The 18,647-nt window shown below is 58.1% G+C and overlaps 1 protein-coding gene across 6 annotated transcripts in view; it reads left to right on the plus strand.

Annotated features, from left to right (window-relative positions):
• The window catches only part of ZC3H4 (zinc finger CCCH-type containing 4), a 53,590-nt gene that overhangs the window by 23,733 nt on the left and 11,210 nt on the right, over positions 1-18,647 (plus strand). For 2 of the 6 annotated variants that reach the window (XM_074306942.1, XM_074306944.1), the window contains exons 11-14: positions 1,256-1,620; positions 1,777-2,180; positions 3,495-3,746; positions 4,394-7,576. In XM_074306942.1, the coding sequence (XP_074163043.1) occupies positions 1,256-1,620; positions 1,777-2,180; positions 3,495-3,746; positions 4,394-5,910 (2,538 nt within the window). In that variant the 3' untranslated portion in view covers positions 5,911-7,576. Of the gene's footprint in view, positions 1-1,255; positions 1,621-1,776; positions 2,181-3,494; positions 3,747-4,393; positions 7,577-15,419; positions 15,477-18,647 lie in introns of those variants that run through there. The other 4 variants (XM_074306945.1, XM_074306943.1, XM_074306948.1 and 1 more) reach the window with 4 other exon arrangements.

Below are 18,647 nucleotides of genomic sequence, written 5' to 3' on the forward strand. Positions count from 1 at the left end.
CTTCTCTTAGTATGTAGTTTGAGATGTTGGTTTATACCTACTTTTTGTTAGGTTACTGTCCAGTTTGCAACAGTTTTTTCTCAAATTGCAACCTCTTAGCTGGAATCTTTGGTTTTAAAACGTTAGGACACTATTAGGATAGGATAAGGTAATGTTATTTATCATCCTATTATTCTAATTATGATTATGCAAATAATAATTATTTTTAATCAAACCAAAGGCTTCTAGTTTTGCTTGCTTCTGTATTTTCCGTCCCTAAGCTGTTCTGTTGATTGACTTTGGTTTTCCAGACAGTACCCAGTCGTTTTGTGATGGTTACTGCTCTCTAAGATCTCTTTCAGTCCCATGTTTTTGTTTTTTGTTTTTTTAAATTTCCCTTAAGTTTCTTAACTTTTGTTTCTCTACATAAATTGTTATTTTTTTTTTTTCAAGTTATTTAATCCTTTGGTTGTTTGATTGGCTTGGCACTGAATAAGTAAATTAATTAGTTACTATGGTTGCTCTTTTTGGCTCGGTCTACCCTTCACCAGTTACTATTTCCCCCGATATTTGTGAAGAGCATTTTTGTAGTTGTATCATATAGTTCTTGTGGGAACTTGGCAGGTAGACTTGTAAGTATTGGATACATTTTGAGTTTATTAAACGAGTTCTTCTCTTGCAATCTCTTGGGTTTGGTCTTGTTGGTAACATAGAGAAACGCTGATGATTTATGTGGTATTATTTGGTATCTTGCAGCTTTTCTGAAGGGGTTGTGTCAGCTCTCACGTTTCTGCCTCCACAGCAGACCCCTGTAGCCTCCTCCTTGGGGTTTGGGTGTCAGGTGTCCCTGACCCTCTCCCTTAAGCTGCTGGTGCTTTCTCTTCACAGTTTTTCCTGTGTGTGTATTTTGTGTCTGCTCCCAAGAGTGTATTGTTTCCAAAGGCAGGGACAGTTGGCTTTGCCCCTGCACACGGCAGGAGCTTTGTCCTTGCTGCTCGGGGGGCCTCCAGCTGGAGGAGACCTCCAGGGCATAGCTTGGTGCAAAAGAAGCAAGAGCGCAGATTGGCCCCAGAGGCCCGGCACACGAGCAGTTTCAGACAGGCCGGCTCAGGGCTGGCCTGGTGCCTCCAGGGATCAGTCCTGTCAGAGGGAGTCCCTCGGGTCCCTGGCCTCTTGACCAGAACTTGAGCTTTGACCTCAAGAACCACTCTGTTAAAGGCCGCCACCTATGCCCGGCAGGCCCCCCCTCATGCCCGGTCCCTTCTCCCCTTGTTAGATGTTGGCTGATGACGCGGAAGCAGGAGCGGAAGATGAGAAGGAAGTGGAAGAGCTGAAAAAGCAAGGCATCAACCCTCTGCCCAAGCCTCCTCCAGGAGTCGGCCTCTTGCCCACTCCCCCGCGGCCCCCTGTGCCCCCGGCTCCCACGTCTCCCAATGGCAGGCCCATGCCTGGAGGCCCCCCGCCCCCACCCCCACCCCCACCTCCTGGGCCCCCTCAGATGCCCATGCCCATGCCAGCGCACGAGCCCCTCTCTCCCCAGCAGCTTCAGCAGCAACAGGACATGTACAACAAGAAGATTCCCTCGCTCTTTGAGATTGTGGTTCGGCCCACGGGACAGCTGGCCGAGAAGCTGGGGGTGAGGTGAGTGCCGGGCGGGGGGCTGGCTGCTGGGGAGGGAGAGCTGGGGCGGGGTGGGGGCAGCGTAGATTCTTGGCCCTTTAGACCAGTCTCACACCAGACAGGAGGATGGCACGTGAAGTTAATAGAGTCAAAATCCCATTTTGTGCTTTCTTTTAGACATCCTGCTCCACCTCCCCCCAGATTTCCAGGGCCTGGGGGGCCCCCTGGGCCAATGGGGCCCGGGCCCAACATGGGACCTCCCGGGCCCATGCCAGGACCAATGCACCCGGACATGCACCCCGACATGCACCCGGATATGCATCCCGACATGCACCCGGACATGCATCCTGACATGCACCCGGACATGCACCCCGACATGCACCCGGACATGCCGATGGGCCCTGGGATGAATCCTGGCCCTCCCATGGGTCCCGGAGGTCCACCAATGATGCCCTATGGTCCTGGAGACTCCCCACATTCCGGAATGATGCCCCCTGTTCCGCCAGCCCAGAATTTCTATGAAAACTTTTACCAGCAGCAGGAGGGCATGGAGATGGACCCTGGACTAATGGGGGAGGCAGGTAGGTGCCTTGCTGGGATGGGGGCTGGGCAGATCTTCAGGGAGGATTCAGTTTGGTTTAAATCATCGGCAAGGGAGATTTTTTTCTGGCCGTGATCTTTCCTGATGACCGCTCCAATGTTGCCGAGGGCACGCTGAAGTCTTTCGCTCGCGGTCTCATCGCAGATTTTGCAGTGACTTAGAGCGGACGCTAGCGGCAGCGCCGTGCCCCCTTTTGTGCATCGCTTCGGGTTTTGTGTCTGCAGTCTTTGGGCTCTGCTTCCTTTTCTCTTCCTCGTCTCGTCTCCTGTGGGGGAAGTTCTGTCTTGTTGGCTCGATGGTTAATAGGCACACTGGGCACTGCAGATTTTGTATGTGGGCGGCCCCTCTCGCGCCCTTCCTTCTGCAAACGAGCGAGGATTTAGTTAATTCGCTCACCAGAGACGGGCTGGCTCGGCACACCCATCACAGGTGCTCTTGTGCCCTGTTTGTCACGTCAGTAGGACGGCAGCCACCCCCAAAACAACAGGCATCTCATCTGTTTTCTTCAGCAAAAACAATCTGCTCGTTCTCACCGCTTTCCTTGCACAACAGAGGTAGAATTCTTGGCGCAAAATTACGCGTGTATATTTGAGGTTTAACTATTTCAGTTTGAAATGTGCAATATATGTTATTTCTAAGAAGCAGAATCGATCAGGAAGCATTTATGAAGCACGTAGCCCGGGGTCCCAGGCAGCAGCGTTAAGGAGCCATGGCTTTCTTACTTTCTTGTGCAGTTTATTCCCCGAGTAGAAAAAAGAACCTGCTTTTACATTCCCCAAATGATTCCTCTATTTAGAGGGAACCCCAGAGGCAGAGAACATTCTCTGCGTGCAGAGGAGAAAGCCTAGGGACGCTCTTGCTCCGTGATCTCTGAAGCCGGCCTCACGGCGCTCCTTCCATCGTGCTGACGGACCGTCAGTCCTTAGCCCCAAGTAGTCCCGGCTGCTCCTCTCTGCTGTAACCTGTTCTTGGACAGTTAGAGTTAAGGGGACGCTCTGCCAAGGGACACCTTGCGGTCTGGTCCTCCCTCCCCCCTTGGTGCTTTCCTTACACCGCATGAGGGAGCAGCTCCCTCCGGTCGAGAGTAGGGGAAGAAAGACCCAAAGATTCTCTCTCCTTGGAAATTCTCGGGTTGGGAGTCGATGGGCAGGAATGGCTTTGGCGTTCCCACCGACTTCCTCAGGGCCTCCTTCAGTGGGGCCGCGGTCTCACTGGCCAGGGTACTCCCTCGAGGAATACGACTCCTCACCGCGTCCCAAAGATTAATACTTCGCCCCGTGGTTATTCCCCCCAGCAGAGGACTATGGACATTATGAGGAGATGGAAGGCGAGGCAGGAGAGCACGTTTTCCCAGAGCAGCCCCTGGAGCCTGATGGCTTCCTCGAAGCAGGGCCCCCTGGGAGACAGCAGCCCGCCACCAGTGTCCCTGACTTCCTCCCCTCTGCCCAGAGGGCCTTATACCTGCGCATCCAGCAGAAGCAGCAGGAAGAAGAAAGGGCAAGGAGGCTAGCTGAGAGCAGCAAGCAGGAGCGAGAGAATGAGGAAGGCAAGTGTGTTTGTGCCCCTGGCCCCGGAGCCCGGGCCCTCGGGGCTCCGGCCGAGGGTCCTGGGCCACAGGGAGGTGGCCTGCGTGGCGCACCTTCACGTGGCCCGGCCCGGGCGGCGTGGCCGCAGGCAGTGTGGCCGGAGCCAGCCATGGGGGCCGAGAGCCTGGTGCTTTCACACAGATTGTACGGTGCACACTTGAGTCGTAGCCCCCTATGCCCTGAGAGTCGGTGAAGACCTCGGTGTGATGTAGGGTCCAAAGAGGTCTCTCAGGATGCCCGGGTGACAGACCACTGCTCTTTATCCCGGGCGCCTCGGCCCTCCGTCGGGATGGGGGAGACGGAGACGGGCCGGGACCCCGCTCTCGGGGCCGGGGCCCGTGGCCACGTACAGAGCTCCTTCCTCTCTCGGCTCCTGCCCTCGCTCCGAGTAGCCGAGGAGTGAGCGTGACACGATTCCCAGAGTAGGCGCCCGGAGACAGGCCGCAGGCTCTGGACGGCTCTTTGCCCTTGACTTCACGGACCGCACGGACCTCGTTCTGCCTCTCGCACTCGTTACCTCGGCAGGGGGGGACAGCTATGGTAGGGACTCGCCCATTGACTGCGCGTCGGCCACGGCCGCTTGCTGACCTCTGTTCTCCTCTCACAGGTGACACCGGCAACTGGTACTCGAGTGACGAAGATGACGGAGGAAGCAGCGTCACCTCCATCCTCAAAACCCTGCGACAGCAGACCTCCAGTCGGCCCCCGGCGCCCAGCGGGGAGTTGGGCGGCGGGGGACCCCTGCCTGCCGTGGGCGATCCCCGCCTCCAGAAGGGCCCCGCCGGGGGCAGACCCGCCGACCCGCGCCTCGCCAGGGACCCGAGGCTCTCTCGTCACACCGATGCTCCCGGCCCTTCGGGCTCTGGGGATTCGGGGCCCTCGGACCCTCGGCTAGCCCGCCCCGTTCCCACCTCCAAGCCCGACGGACTCCATCCAGGCCCGGCGTGTACCAGTGGTGGGAAGGGGTCTGGGCCGCCGGAAGAAGAAGAAGGGGAGAGGGCTCTGAGGGAGAAAGCGGTGACCATTCCTCTGGACGCCCTGCCGGGGACCCCCTTGCGGGATCCCAGGTTACAGCTACAGCAATTCAGCCACATCAAGAAGGATGTGACCCTGAACAAGCCCAGCTTTGCTCGCACTGTGCTTTGGAACCCCGAAGACCTCATCCCGGTCCCCATCCCCAAACAAGACTCTGCAAGCTCTCTCCCCGCCGCCCTGCAGTCTCTGCCCGCCCTCGATCCCCGCCTCCACCGGCCCCCTGCCGCTGGGCCCTCAGATCCCCGGCAGCGGGGGACAGCCCCCTCGGACCCCAGCGCTGCTCCCACTGCCTCTGCTGCCAACCTGCCCGACTTTGAGTTGCTCTCTCGAATCCTCAAGACCGTCAATGCGTCCAGCCCCTCAGCGCCCAGTCCGAGCGATAAGCCCAGCGATCCCCGGGTGCGGAAAGCCCCCGCCGATCCCCGGCTGCAAAAACCCGGGGACGCCGCCTCTTCCCGTGCCCCCAAGCCCAGCACTCCCGAGGTCGCCGCGCCAGCCCCCGCCTCCTCCGGGGAGGCCTCGCCTCCAGCCATCGCCCCTTACGACCCGCGGGTCCTGGCGGCCGGGGGGGTCGGCCAAGGCGGCGGCGGCGGGCAGAGCAGCGTGCTCAGCGGCATCAGCCTCTATGACCCGAGGACTCCGAACTCTGGCAGCAAAGTGGCCGAGCCAGCCCCCGAAGGGGGGGCTCAGCCCAAGGGTCCCGACGGCAACGGCAAAAGCTCAGCGGCCAAGGCCAAAGAGCCCCTGTTCATCCGCAAGTCGGCCTTGGAACAGCCGGAGGCGGGCAAGGCGGGCTCGGAGCCCGCGGCCACGGACAGGTACAACAGTTATAATCGGCCGCGCCCCAAGACAACCCCGACCCCTGCCACCGCCCCCTCAGCCACACCCTCCCAGGAGGGGGCCCCCCAGCCTGGCCTCCACAACCTGCCTGTGCCCACGCTGTTTGGGACCGTGAAGCAGGCGTCCAAGGCTGGCTCTGGGAGCCCTTTCGCTGGCAACAGCCCCTCCCGAGAGAGCGAGCAGGATGCCGGGTCCCTCAAAGATGTTTTTAAAGGCTTTGACCCCACTGCATCCCCTTTCTGCCAGTAGTATTAACCTGGACCCGCCCCCCCGCCCCCGCCCTGTGATTGTACGTCATGGCCACATTCAGTGTTGGGAATGTCAGGGGAGGGGGAAGGGGGTGGGGGGGAGGGGGGAGAGGGCTCGGGGTTTTTTATTTTTTTGGTTCCATAAATTGTATATAAAAATCTGGTTCTGGTCAGTGCTGTATGACTCACAGGCTATCTCCAAGAAAATGTCTTTTTTAATTGAACAATCAAAGTCTCCTGCCCAGATTCCTTCCAAGTGCATCTTGGGCCCCAGGGCGCCATGGTCTCGGGGCTGGTTTGGGTCAAGTGGTGTGGCTGTCCTGTGCTCTGTTCCTTTCCGTGTGTATGAGTGCCCGAAGCTCCTCTGTCCATCGCTGTCCTGGTCTCAGGGCCCGGGTACACCAGCCGGGGGGTGATCTTGGGGAGTCAGCTGGAGGGACACCCCCGGGAACCGGGACCGGGCCGGGCCAGGGCGAGTAACTCCATGCCCGTCGGGGTCCTCTGACGAGGGGGCAAGGGTGGCAAGGCGGGGTGGGGCCTCTCGGCTCCCCTTTCCTCCCCTCCCCCCTTGCGCAGAGGTCAGCTCAGCCTGTCCTGAGGCCGGGCCAGACCCTCCACTCCCCCTCCTCGTTCCCGCTTCCTTAGTGCCGACAAACCGTTCAGTCTCGAGAAGGTTTTTACTTTGGTCATCCTTCTGTTTCATACCTTTTAAACCCTGGTGGGTTTGGGGCTTATAAGAGTGACCCACAGACACATAATCAGGGCAGGTAGGACGGGGTGGGGAGGCCTGCTCTGGGGGGCCTCGGGCCTCTCTCTCCCGGGAGCGGGGGTGGGGAGATGGGGGCTGCTGGCTAACCTAGGCAGAAACAACCAGGCGCCCCTGCCGGGAACAGGCCCGGTGTGGGCTGCCCCGGCTCCACCGCTCGAGGGGATTTGAGTTTGAACATTTGAGAAACTCGGGCATGGTTTTTAATCCGGAAGCTGTCCTCCCCAGGACCCCCAATGAGGCTAAACACGGTCTTTTTAACGTGGACTTTTTGCATACTATTTTCTGTTCTCTGGCCCCCCTTCTTTTGCCCACCCCCTCCCGTTGTTCCATAAATAATGTAGAAACGCTCAGTCGGGCCCCTTAGGGGCGGGGCAGGGGCGTGGGGCTGCTGCCGATCAGGTGTTTGAGGGGGACCTGAGGGGGCTGGGGACATGATCAGGACCGAGATCGCCCCCTCCCCTCAGAGGGCCAGGTCCCGGGCATTTGTAAAATATGCAAGATACGGTGTTTTTGTTGAGATTTTTTTTTGTAAAACTAAAATGAAATAATTTTTTAAAGGAACTAGAAATGGGATCAGAACCCCCCAGAGCTCTGATTCGTCCATAGTTTTTCTCATCAGGCTAGAGCTTTTAAGGACAAATCGTTCTCTAACAAGATTGTAATAAAAGTGTAAATACTATTTCAGAGTTGACGTTGATGCCAATCTGTATATACCGCACTGTATTTTTACAATTATGGTCGCATGGCTCTCCTGCAGTCCTCCCCCCTTCCCCCTCCCCGCCCTTTTTTGTATCCCACATCTGTCTTCCAGGAAATGTCATTCGCGCCTTTCCCTGTGGTCCCTTCATCTCCAATAATTGTATTACTGCCATTAAAGGATGCAGTTATTTTAAAGCGATCTGGTCCCTTGCTGCTGGTGTTCATTTTCTGCAGGATTCAGAGTGTGAGACAGGCGCCCACCCCCGCTAGCCAGCACTGGTTCACTGGGACAGTGGCGTGGAGAGCACGCTCCCTAGAACGGCACCGCGAGGCTGAGGAGCCGCCGGGCGGCCCCGTGTGCCCGGCCCTCGGCACCTTGGCGGTCCCGGCGCGACGCCGTCGTGAAGGCCGGGAGTTTTTGGGATTGTTCTAATCCCTGATGTCTGCTGTCTGCAGAGGGCAGGAAGCTAGGCTCGCGCCCCGACTCTGTGGCCCCCTCCCCGGGCCTAGTTCCCTCATCGGGGCCGTGGGAGTCGGGACCACCCATCTGTCCCTTCTTGTGAGTTCTCTTTGGCTCATCAGGCCATCTCTTGAGAAGATCCGTAAAGTCCCTTCCGCCCTCCCTCTTGTGAATGGGACAGATGACCGTTCTTGGGTCCTTTGGGGGCAGCCACTGTTGTCACTCAGCCCGCGGATTCCTTGGCGTTCCGAGGGGCGCTCGATCCTTCTCTCCACCACGTGGTTCCAGTTGGGTCTAGAGGAATCCTACGGCCTCACTACCGTGTGGTCTTAGTAGCTCACCCATCTGCTGGGTGGGAACCGGAAAGAGGAAGCCAAGGAGCTGCTCCCTCTGGACGCTGCCTTCCTGGGCAGCCCCTTCCTGCCATGACGGGCAGCCCCCTGCCTCTGAGGCTTTGATAGCACCTCTCGTTTGGCTCAGGAATCCATTGCCCGGTTCTTTTGGGCCACGTTTACGTTGGGCTTTGAAATCTCTCCATTTCTGGCAGAGGATGCTTCTGTGGTGGCAAGGAGCCCATCCTCAGTCAAGGGCCTCGTGCGATCCGATGCCCGCTCGGCCCCTGCGGCCGGCAGCTCCTTGGCCCCACGTCCATCTCCGGCAAGCTCGTCGGCCTTTTTGGAGTCAGACGTTTCCCCTTGGGCCTAGCTCTCCCGTCATCCTTGGAGTCATCTTGGCGTCACGCGGGCATCCTGCCAGCTCCGGCCCTCCCGGCTGCTCCCCTGTCAGGTTGTGGTGCTCTGTGGTGCCCTCCACTCCATTCTTCACCCAGATGCGAAAATCCTCCTTTTCTTGAAGGGGGCAGCTGTGCCCGTGCCCCTCCAGCTCCTGCACCCGCAGACGCATGATCCCTGGCTTGGCACGTCCCGAGCCCCTCGGAACCCTTCCCTTCCGTCCCATTCCTGGCCGTGTGTGGGAGGGCTTCTCGGACCCCCACTCTCCAGGCAGCTCCCTCTTCCCTCTTCAGGTCCCATCGTGCCCCAGGGGGCAGATTCTGGGGGTCAGGGACCGGGTCTGGGAAGGCCCTGGGGCCTTCCTCTGAGGCACAGGGTCAGCAGTGATGACAGCGGCCCTTTGTAAGGCTCAGAGCGAGCCTTTGGGGGCGGGCCTGGCCTGAAATCCCAGCTTGTTTCTTTGCATCTCAGTGACCTGGGACTTCAGTTTGCTTCTCAGAAGGAAAGGGATCAACTGGATGACATCATGTCTTAGCCCGGTGTGGGGTGGGGGTGGAGGAGGAAGCCTGTGGGATGGGAAGAAGCCATTCTCCTTGGAGACCACAAGGGAGCCAGCTGCCACAGGCCAGGGAGGCAAGCTAACCCTGGGGAACTTTAATTTAAAATTGAATAAATTAAATTAGAAAATGGAGCTCTTCCAGAGCAGGCGTAGATCCTTGGCGAATCCATGATGTCGCTGCTGTGGGTTCTTCCTCCCTCGGCCCTCTCTGATTCTCCTCCTTGTCTTCCCTTCAGCCCCCCGGGGCCTTGGTCCTTTTCTGCTCCGGGGCCGGTCCCAGGGCAACACCGCAGCCGTCCGTCTGTTGTCGCTCGTCCTCCCGTGTGACCGTCCTGCCTCCGGTCACGGTCATTCAGGAGTCTTTCTGGACCCCTGGGCTCACGTGTCCGTGTCGTGCTTCCAGCCATTTTGCCCTTGTGTTATTTCTGAAGCTGGGAAAGCAAATCAGACAGACAGAAAGCACCAGTCTCGCCTCCCCCAGGACCCAGGAGTGCTGGGAAAGAAACAGGGCCTCGAGGGAGGGAGGAGGGCCAGATGGTGAGGAGGCTTGTGGGGACCCCAAAGGTCATCAGGTGCCGGAGTTAGGGCCCAGGGGGACTGGGGAGAGGCGGCAGGAGGCGGGGCCCATGAACTTGAGCAGAGAAGAAAACATTCATCTTTTACTGGGATTTAGCGGCTCCTCCCCTCATGAATAAGACAGACGTGACCTGGTTCTTCATGGGCTTCAGCAGACGCTCACCTATCAGAGGTGAAGAATTTCTCATCATCCTAACAGCCAAGGGAATGGGCCCCCAGAGCGGTCCCCCAGCTCGTTAGGGGTTCTCTGGCTCTGAGCCCCAGCTCTCCCTCCCCCAGGCCGTTTGCATGGAGAGACTCCTGGGCCTCAGGAGCCACCTCTGATTAGCCAGGCTTTCTGGGAAAGGTGGAGGGCAGAGGCAGGCTGGGACAGCGGCCGGTCCCAAGGGAAGCTCGGCTTTCCTGGAATCCCACACACCAAAGGCAGACAGAAGTCCTCTTAGGGCTTGGAGGAGGGACTTCCCAAGGCCTGGGGGAGCTCAGGAGTGAGTGCTCCCACTTAACAGCTCCACTTGTACTCTCAGCTTCCCCCCCCCACCCTTGTCCAAAGGCATCTCCTGGAAAATCCCATAATCGCTGGCCCCTTAGAGCCTTGCCTAGGGTCTCCCCAAGAAGTGTCACCCCTCCCAAATCATTTCCTGCTTTTACTAACCACCTAGGTAAGTATTGGACCTTAGGACACTAGGAAAATAAGACAGCAAAGTAAGCAAAAATAAAAATAAAAGTAACGTGTTAAAGGAAATGAGTCAGGAGCTCTGAATCATCTCGGACTGAGGCGGCTTAGGGCCCGGGCATCTCTCTTCAGCTCGCTTTCCTCATCTTTAAAACGGGGCCCACATCCATCCCCAGGCTGTCTGAGGAAGGAGCGCTTGGGCTCCTAGGAGCCTGGTCTCTTCAGGTGGGAGTGTTTTGGGGTAGAGAGGGTTGGCTGACTTGGAAACTCTTCCCATCGAGACATGCTCTTTTCTCCACGGAGACAGGCCCTACATCAGCACCGGTCCACTTCTCTTTCTCTAGAGGCAGTACCAGGCCCCTCGGCCCTGGCGGCCAGCTAGCTCTTTCTGCCCTTCCGGGGCAGCCAAGGCCCCTTGCTGGTGACGGAGTTTGGACCCACCTTAGCTTCCCCCTTCCCTGCAGTCACCCTGTGGCAGAAGAGAAGCCTTTAGCACAGACAAGATTCCACGTCCCTCTGAGGGTTTTACGAGGGAGGTGGTCTGTCTCCATCCAGAGAAGAGTGGGGGCACGGCACTGCAAGGGACCTCCTGGGTGATGCTCCTGGGGAGCTGGGAGAGCATGCATCTGCTCCGAGGCACGCAGGTGGTCAGTAGAAAAGCTGAGTTAGAACCAGCCTCTCGGACCCCGATCGGGGGCCAGCCTGTCTCTGTTTCTCCCCTCCCTTTGTTTTTGCCATCCCATCCGGGCTTTGGGTCCTTGCCCACCACTTGGTTCCTTTTCACGGGCCCAGGAGCAATGTAGTGCTTTACGATCGTGCAAAGCACCTGACATACCTTACCTCGTTTTGTTCCAACTACTCTATGAGGAGGTCAAATGACTGGCTCGTGACTAGCAGGTGGCCGAGCGGAGACTTGAACTCGGGTTCTCCAACTCCACCCTCGGGGCCCCTAGAATGCCCGAGACCCCCGAGAAAATGCCAAGAGGGACCAGGGGACAAGTTGGCCCTAAGCCCCTCATGCTCCTTGGAAGACAAGGGGCGCACCAGGGAGGCCCGATGAGGACTCCATCGCTAAGACTAGCGATCTCAAGGGAGCCCCTTTGTCTTGGGAAAGGGACTCCTGGCCGGAGCACCTGGGGGAGCAGGCTCAGGCTGCGGGAGGCCATATTTCCTGCCAGTGCATCTAGTTGCGGTCTGCAGATTGTGCTCCGCATGGCCAAAAACCTGCCCCGATCTCGGAGAGGAAAAGGAAGGAAAGTGGCCCGCTGGAGAACGACCTTTGCTGGGAAGGATAGCTCAGAAGTGGTTACAGGCAGTTGGCCCACCCAGGATCTGACCTCAGGGAGGTCAAGTCCCCGGCCTGGACAGAAGCCCATCCCGGGGCCCTGAAAGCACGGGCAGATGCCATGGACGCGTAGTGGCTGTCGGTGATCTTTTGAAAGCTCGTGGAGGAGGAGGAGGAGGAGAGCAGCTACAGCTCTAGAGGAGGGCAGATGTGTCCTGATTTTCTCATAAGGGACCACGTGGAATCTGCAAAACTGTGTTCCGGTGAGTTTGGCGTAGAAGACTGGCGAGATGCTCGAATGTTTTGTGCAAGGGACCTTGGCCATCATTTAAGAAGGGAGATGGTGACCACGAAGGAGCCGGCGCGACTTCGACGCAAGTGTGTTAGCCTCTCCTCTCTGGGCAGGGTTCCTGGGCCGGTGGAAGAGCCGGACGGCAGCACGGTGTTGGGACCGTGGCGAGTGACCGAGCCCAAGGCATCGGCGTTAAGGAGCGACGGCCAGCCCGGAGCCCAGGCATCCCCCCGGGCTCGTTCTTGTTCTACGTGTTTGACAACGATTAGGGTCGAAGTGTAGACAGCCCGGCTTTCACGCTCTCAGATGGGAATCTGGGAGGACTAGCTAACAGGCCTCTGGGCAGCACAGAGCCAACACCCCCAAATCCTTGGGCCGGCTAGAGCAGCGCGCTGAACCCAGGAGGAAGGAATTGATTTGAATATAAAGTTTTACAGTTGAGTTTTTCAAATCCTCAAGTACAAGATGGGAGAGACGTGCCCACGTTTATGAAAAAAGAACAGAGGTCTTAGTGAACCCCACCCTCCACACGAGTCAGTAATGTCCAGCGGTTAAAGCGTCCTCAGTTGCATTGATTCACAAGTGGCGTCCAGAGCAAGGGAGCCGATGATGGTTCCAGTTGGCCTTGGCTCTGCTCTGCTGAGTTCTAGGTACCTAAGGAAGCCATTGACAGAGTGGAATAGTTCTAGAAAAGGGGGAGCAGCATGGAGGAAGATCCCAGGACCAAGATCTTCAGGATAGTGTGTGAGAAAACGGGCTGCTCTGTGGCCTTCTTCCTGGTCTCAGAGCTCTTAACTTGGAACGTGAGTTTCCAAGGAGCAGTCAGTCATGAATTTTGAGGAAAAGTTTTCTATCCCAAAGAGCCGTCCAGAAATTGAGAATGCTATTTAGAAAGTTGGGGCGCCCCTTCCGAGCGAAGGCCGTGGAGACGGCCGCCATGGAAAGTTGGGGCGCCCCTTCCGAGCGAAGGCCGTGGAGACGGCCGCCATGGAAAGTTGGGGCGCCCCTTCCGAGCGAAGGCCGTGGAGACGGCCGCCATGGAAAGTTGGGGCGCCCCTTCCGAGCGAAGGCCGTGGAGACGGCCGCCATGGAAAGTTGGGGCGCCCCTTCCGAGCGAAGGCCGTGGAGACGGCCGCCACTTGGAAAGTTGGGGCGCCCCTTCCGAGTGAAGGCCGTGGAGACGGCCGCCATGGAAAGTTGGGGCGCCCCTTCCGAGCGAAGGCCGTGGAGACGGCCGCCACTTGGAAAGTTGGGGCGCCCCTTCCGAGTGAAGGCCGTGGAGACGGCCGCCATGGAAAGTTGGGGCGCCCCTTCCGAGCGAAGGCCGTGGAGACGGCCGCCATTTGGAAGTTGGGGCGCCCCTTCCGAGCGAAGGCCGTGGAGACGGCCGCCATGGAAAGTTGGGGCGCCCCTTCCGAGCGAAGGCCGTGGAGACGGCCATTTGGCAGTGAATGAGTCCCGGGGTCCTTTCTGATTGATCAGAGCCACACTACGGCCATCAGGTGTCCAGGGAAGCCGGGGCCGTGGGGCGGCTGGCCCAGGGAGACACGTCCTGTATTTTCCCTTGTTGGCCCTGTGATATCCACCCCTCATGTAATGGAAACGTTCCTACTTGGCGTGATCCTTCAGGAGGTCTCCCACTGCATCCGGGGCCATCTCCGGGCATCCTGCTCTGAGGCAGGACTGGGAAAGGCCTTAGAAGCTCCTGGAAGACCCAGACCCAGGGCCGCCATCTTTGGGGCTCTGTCATGGAAACATAAAACTTGGAGCGATTTTCTAGGGAGCAAGGAAGAGATCCAGCCCAGAGATCTGGCACCGGGAGCCCGTCATGAGGAGGGCAAGATTTAGGAATGGTGGTCAGGCTTCCAGAGAGGATGACTGAGCCTCAGTGATGACGGGAGTGGCTAGCTTTAAGGTCGGCAGTGTGCTTTATATTGCAATTTATTTTCTCGAGAATCAGAGAGGGAAAGGACGTGGCCGTGGTCTCACATTAAACTGTCAGCTCAGCTCCCTGTTTGACAAAGTCCCGCAGTACATTAGAGGCAGAACCAGGCCTTGGCGGTATCCCCTGGTAACGGTGACAAACAGGAGCTGGCATTTATTTTTATGGCCCATTAAGGTTTGCCTGCCTCGACCTCCCTATGACCTTATGAGCTAGAGGCCAAGGTGCTTGTTATCCCCAAACGACGGATGCAGGAACTGAGGCTGGGGAGGAGGGACTTACCCACAGTCCCACCGCTAGATGCTGGAGCCAGGCTTGGAATCCTGGCTCTTTCACAGATGTCCGCCGCTCAGGTATCCGTCCATCCGTGTGGAGTAGATGAGCCCATTGTGGTGGTGTAGGTAAAGCATTAGCACAGTGCTTGGCGCGTAGTAGGTGCTTAATCAGTTTATTGACTGACGATCCGCCTGAGCATCTGGACGACTGGTGCCCTCAGACCCTACAAATCGGACACACAAAAAACGTCCATTTCACGGAAGGTCAGAGCTGGACCCTGGAGGCCGGCTCATTCTGAATGAGGATCCCTTCTCTAGCAAACCCCAAAGTGCTCATCCAGCTCCCGGGGCACCGAGCCGATGTCTCCTCTGCTCTTCCGGGCAGTGTCGGGACCTGCCTCGGACGTCGGTGGTCCTCCAGTCTAGGAACCTCATTTCATGCTGCATGAAAAGGCCGCTCTCTGCCCCCTCCGCCTCAGACTTTTCCACCTTCCACTCCAGAGCCTCACGAAGCGGAGAAAAGGACATGGGAGGGGGAACCCGGCCTGGCCTTCAGGGTCAAGACGCTCAGCCCCGGGGCCTGGAGGATTTAGAGCCCAAAGGGACCTTCAGAAGGCTCTGGTCCCACCCACCCATTGCGCACTTGAGAAAAGTGACCCAGAGAAGACGTTTCTCGGAGCTCACACAGGCTTAGATCTCTCCAGGACGGACCTCGGGGAGAGCCGCCTTCTCCAAGTCCATCTCCCTCCCGACCCCTACCCTCGGACCTCATGTAACGCTACTTTTGTTAACACCTCACTAATGGGCTTATCACTTAGTGCTGTACTTACTCATTTGTCTGCCTTCCCCATCCCCTAATGGCCTCGAAAGTCTTTGACTGCAAAGGACACTCACTATTGGGTTACTTATCCCTGAGCCTCAGTGTCCTGACCTGTGAAATGGGGAAATCGGTGTAGTGGTTGGACCAGAAGCCCTGGGTTTGAATTCCAGCTTTGCCGTTTCCTCTCTCCTTGCTGATTAGTTGATGTCGGGGTGCCTGTCTCTGACCCCCATTTTGTACACACGGCGGTCTATCGGGAGTTTCAGAGCAGTTGTGTAGAGGAAGCGCTTTGTTTTCTGGGAAAAGGCCCTAGGAAAGGCCCAAGGCAGCCAGAGCTACCAAGCCCCAGGTCTCCCCTCTCCCTGTGGGGCTGGGTGTAATGTGTCTAACTTTTCTCTTTCAGCTCTGGGTTTTCCCCCTTTTCAACAGGTCCCCTTCTCCCCCAGGAGAAGCTGTCTGTGGTGAAAGGATGTCTAGCCAGCGGAGGTAAGCGAGATGCGGACCCAGACTGCGTCCTCCACGCCTTTATCTCCCCCGGGCTGGGCACAGAGCTCCCGTTGAGTCAGGGTTTGAGGGAAGACGGTGCCGTGGACGTGTGCAGGAAGGCAGCTGGGGCGGGTTTGGCTCCCCTTCCCTGGTCCCTCTGGAGGAGATGAGTCAGGGTGTCGGGCCAGGGTATCGCCAGGGAGAGGGTGGCCCCTCAGCCTCCTGGCCCCCGTCGTCCCTCAGTGTCTGCCCCCTGCTTGTATTTGGTTCTTGGGGGAGGCGCTGATGAGGCAGCTGGAAGTGCGTCCAGAGGACGCGAGCCAGCCTGGTGGAGACTGGCGGAAGGCGTTGGGACGTTTACCTTGGGAGGCGGATGAACTGTTCGGGAAGAAGTACGGGATCGGGATTAGCGGGGGCTTGCTGCAAAGGGGCCGGACGATTTAGGCTTTGTGTAAAGTGCTTCCTCCCAGTGAGGGGAAGGAGCTGCCTTGGCAGGTAGGGAGCTCTCCCAGCCTGAAGGGCTTCCTGTGAAGGCTGGCTGAGCATTGCTTGGGCTTGTTGTCCATCTGTGGGATATCCTAGGTGGGGCCTGAGGTTCTGGGATGCCCCGACTGCTTTTCTACCCCTCCCCCGGGCCTGGCTGAACTTTGTCCCCAGTTTACTGACCTGCTTCATCTCCAGGGTGGCTTCCGGGGAGAAGCGAGGAAGGGAGGGGGCCTGCCTCGGAGAGGCTTCTCCCGGGGGAGCTGGGAAGGACCCCCCGACCCACAAGAATAGACTCTGGCTAAGCTGGACCCAGGGTTAGAGTTTCATGGAGAAATTAAGCTGGAGACATATATATATATGGTGTGAGGTCATCAAGGGTAAAGCAATCGTTTAGGCAAGTTTGGGGAAGAGAAAGATAATCCCAAGGATTGGCGAGGGGGGACTTCCTGCAGGAACCGAGTTCACGTTTATGCAAGCTGGGAAATCCAGGGAGTCTGTGGGGCAGGTTTGGATACCCCGGGCTGGCCTCCAGGCTCTCTCCTTCAAGGCCACCCAGCTTAGTCTGTTCCTGAGGGTAGGGCTGCGAGGCTGTACAGATGGACACAGGAGGGTCCTGAGCCCCCAGTGGGGAGGAATAGGCTCAGTTCCCGATGACCTTATGGATTGGAAAGGACTTGGGAGGTTTGACCCTGGCTGTTGAGAACAGGGATGGTGAGTTGGAGGGGGATGACTGAGAGTGCCAGGCTTTGGGGGCTGGGCAAGTGATGTTGGGTGGAATTAAACCCTGTAGCCCCCGTGGAAGTTCAGGGATTGTGGCACAGAACCGACATTTGAAGAACTCGAGGGCATTTAGTCTGGAGGAGGACTCATGGGCAAAAGAGGGGGCACCCGACCAAATGTGGGGGGGCAAGAAGGGGGTTGATACTTATTGGAAGATTAAGCGCCAGAAGATCCGTCACCACCCCATTCAATAGATGAGGAAACTGAGGTCCAGAGAGTTGTGAAAGCTCAGGTTTGGGATTTGGGGCCCGGTGATTTCTCCCGTGCTTGTTAGCAAAGGCCAGAAAGCCCAAATGAGCGCTGCCCCGGGAGGGTCTCTCCACACTGGAGTCTTCAAGGACGGGAGACGCCGTCTAAGGCTGTGAAATCGCCCCCGCCACCCCCCAGCTCCCTGCTCCCTGTGGGCCAACAAGAGCAGCCAGCTTTCAATCCCCCAGCCTTGGGATTTTCCCTCCAGGAGGAGCGCGCCCAGTGGGGCGGCCCGAGGGAGTCCAAAGCCTGTGCTCTGCGGCCGGGCCTGCGGGACTTTGGCTCGCTGGGGTTCGAGATCCAGCAGCCTTTAGATGGCGCTTGGAGCTTGCAGAAAGCCTTCCAGATATGTCCTCTCCGCAGCCCTGGGAAGCTCCGAGACTGACTCGGTGCCGCGAGGGCCCGGTCATCTCGGACGCCCCCTCCCCGTCGCTCCCTTTCTTCCCTGTCAGAAGACATCAGCACTCCTTTGTTAACAGATGAAGAAACAGGCCCACGGAGGGACCCGCTCGGCTAGGCAAGCATCAGCCCAGCGTTCTCTGCCCTAGGCCACAGTCTTGGGGGACAGCGACAGGAGCCTTGTGGGGGCTTCCCCAGGAGCAGTTCAGGCCCTGCTTGTAAGGCCTGAGGCCTTGGGTGGGCTCCAGGAGAGGGGATAAAATGCAGAGGCCTCTTCGGTGACAGGAGGGGCCCCTTCACAGGCCTGGGTAGCATCCATAGGAGAAAGCGGGGGCTCCCCCTTCCCGGGACCAAGGAATTGCAGCAGCTGTACTACTTCCCATTTCCTGAGTTAGGTTCGTGGTGGGCGGAGGGAGGTGGGATGCCCGGAGCTGAACCCCATTTCTCCAGCACAGACAGGAGGTTCTCCAGGGGCAGGGGGGCAAGGCTGAGGGCAAGGAGAGGTGCAATCGGTGGCTGCTTCTACTCCTCAGGTGGCCCTGCCCCAGGGAATTTGGGGAACTCTGAGATAAGGCTTGGACAGAGGCGGTGGTTTGACAAATAACTCAGAAGAGCTGTGTTCTAATTCTGTGGAGACACCTCGGGGGAGCCTGTTACATCTTTCAGTGGGGAGCCGAGGCGCCTCCAGGGAAATAGCTCCACTGTAGAAATGTTTCTCTCAGTATTTCATTAGGAAGCACCATTCTAGCCATTCTGGAAATTCTAGCTACAGTCTAGCTGTGTGCTCCTGGGCCAGCCTCAGTTTCCTCATCTGTCAAATGGGGTTGGGGTAGACTTGCAAGGTTCTCTTTGCAGCTAGCAGGGGAATTCTTGGGAGACAAGGCCCGCCACAGGGCAGGGACAGGGTGGGGGAGGATGGGGGTGGTGTCTAGAAATAGGCCTTAAAGGGGGGAGGCCCCTGCTGTGGAAGAGGGAGGCTGGGGCCAGATTTCACAGGCCTTGAATAATACTTGTCCCCCTTCTTGCCCTCTCTGCAGCTGTTGACCACCCCCTCCTCCTGGACCCTGCCTCCTGCTTCCTGTCTCACTGCAGCCCCCTCCCCATGGGCTGTTCCCCCCCCACCCCGGGGATCCCCTTCCCATCTCTCTGCAGATGACCCCCCTCCTCTGTCTCTTGAACCTCAACCCCACGTCCATCCGCGGCTCCTAGTCGTCATCTCGACTCGGGCGTCCCATCCTGCCCTGGTGGGCGGCCACC

This window comes from Sminthopsis crassicaudata, chromosome 3 (assembly GCF_048593235.1).
Source record: "Sminthopsis crassicaudata isolate SCR6 chromosome 3, ASM4859323v1, whole genome shotgun sequence".
NCBI classification, from domain to species: Eukaryota; Metazoa; Chordata; class Mammalia; order Dasyuromorphia; family Dasyuridae; genus Sminthopsis; species Sminthopsis crassicaudata.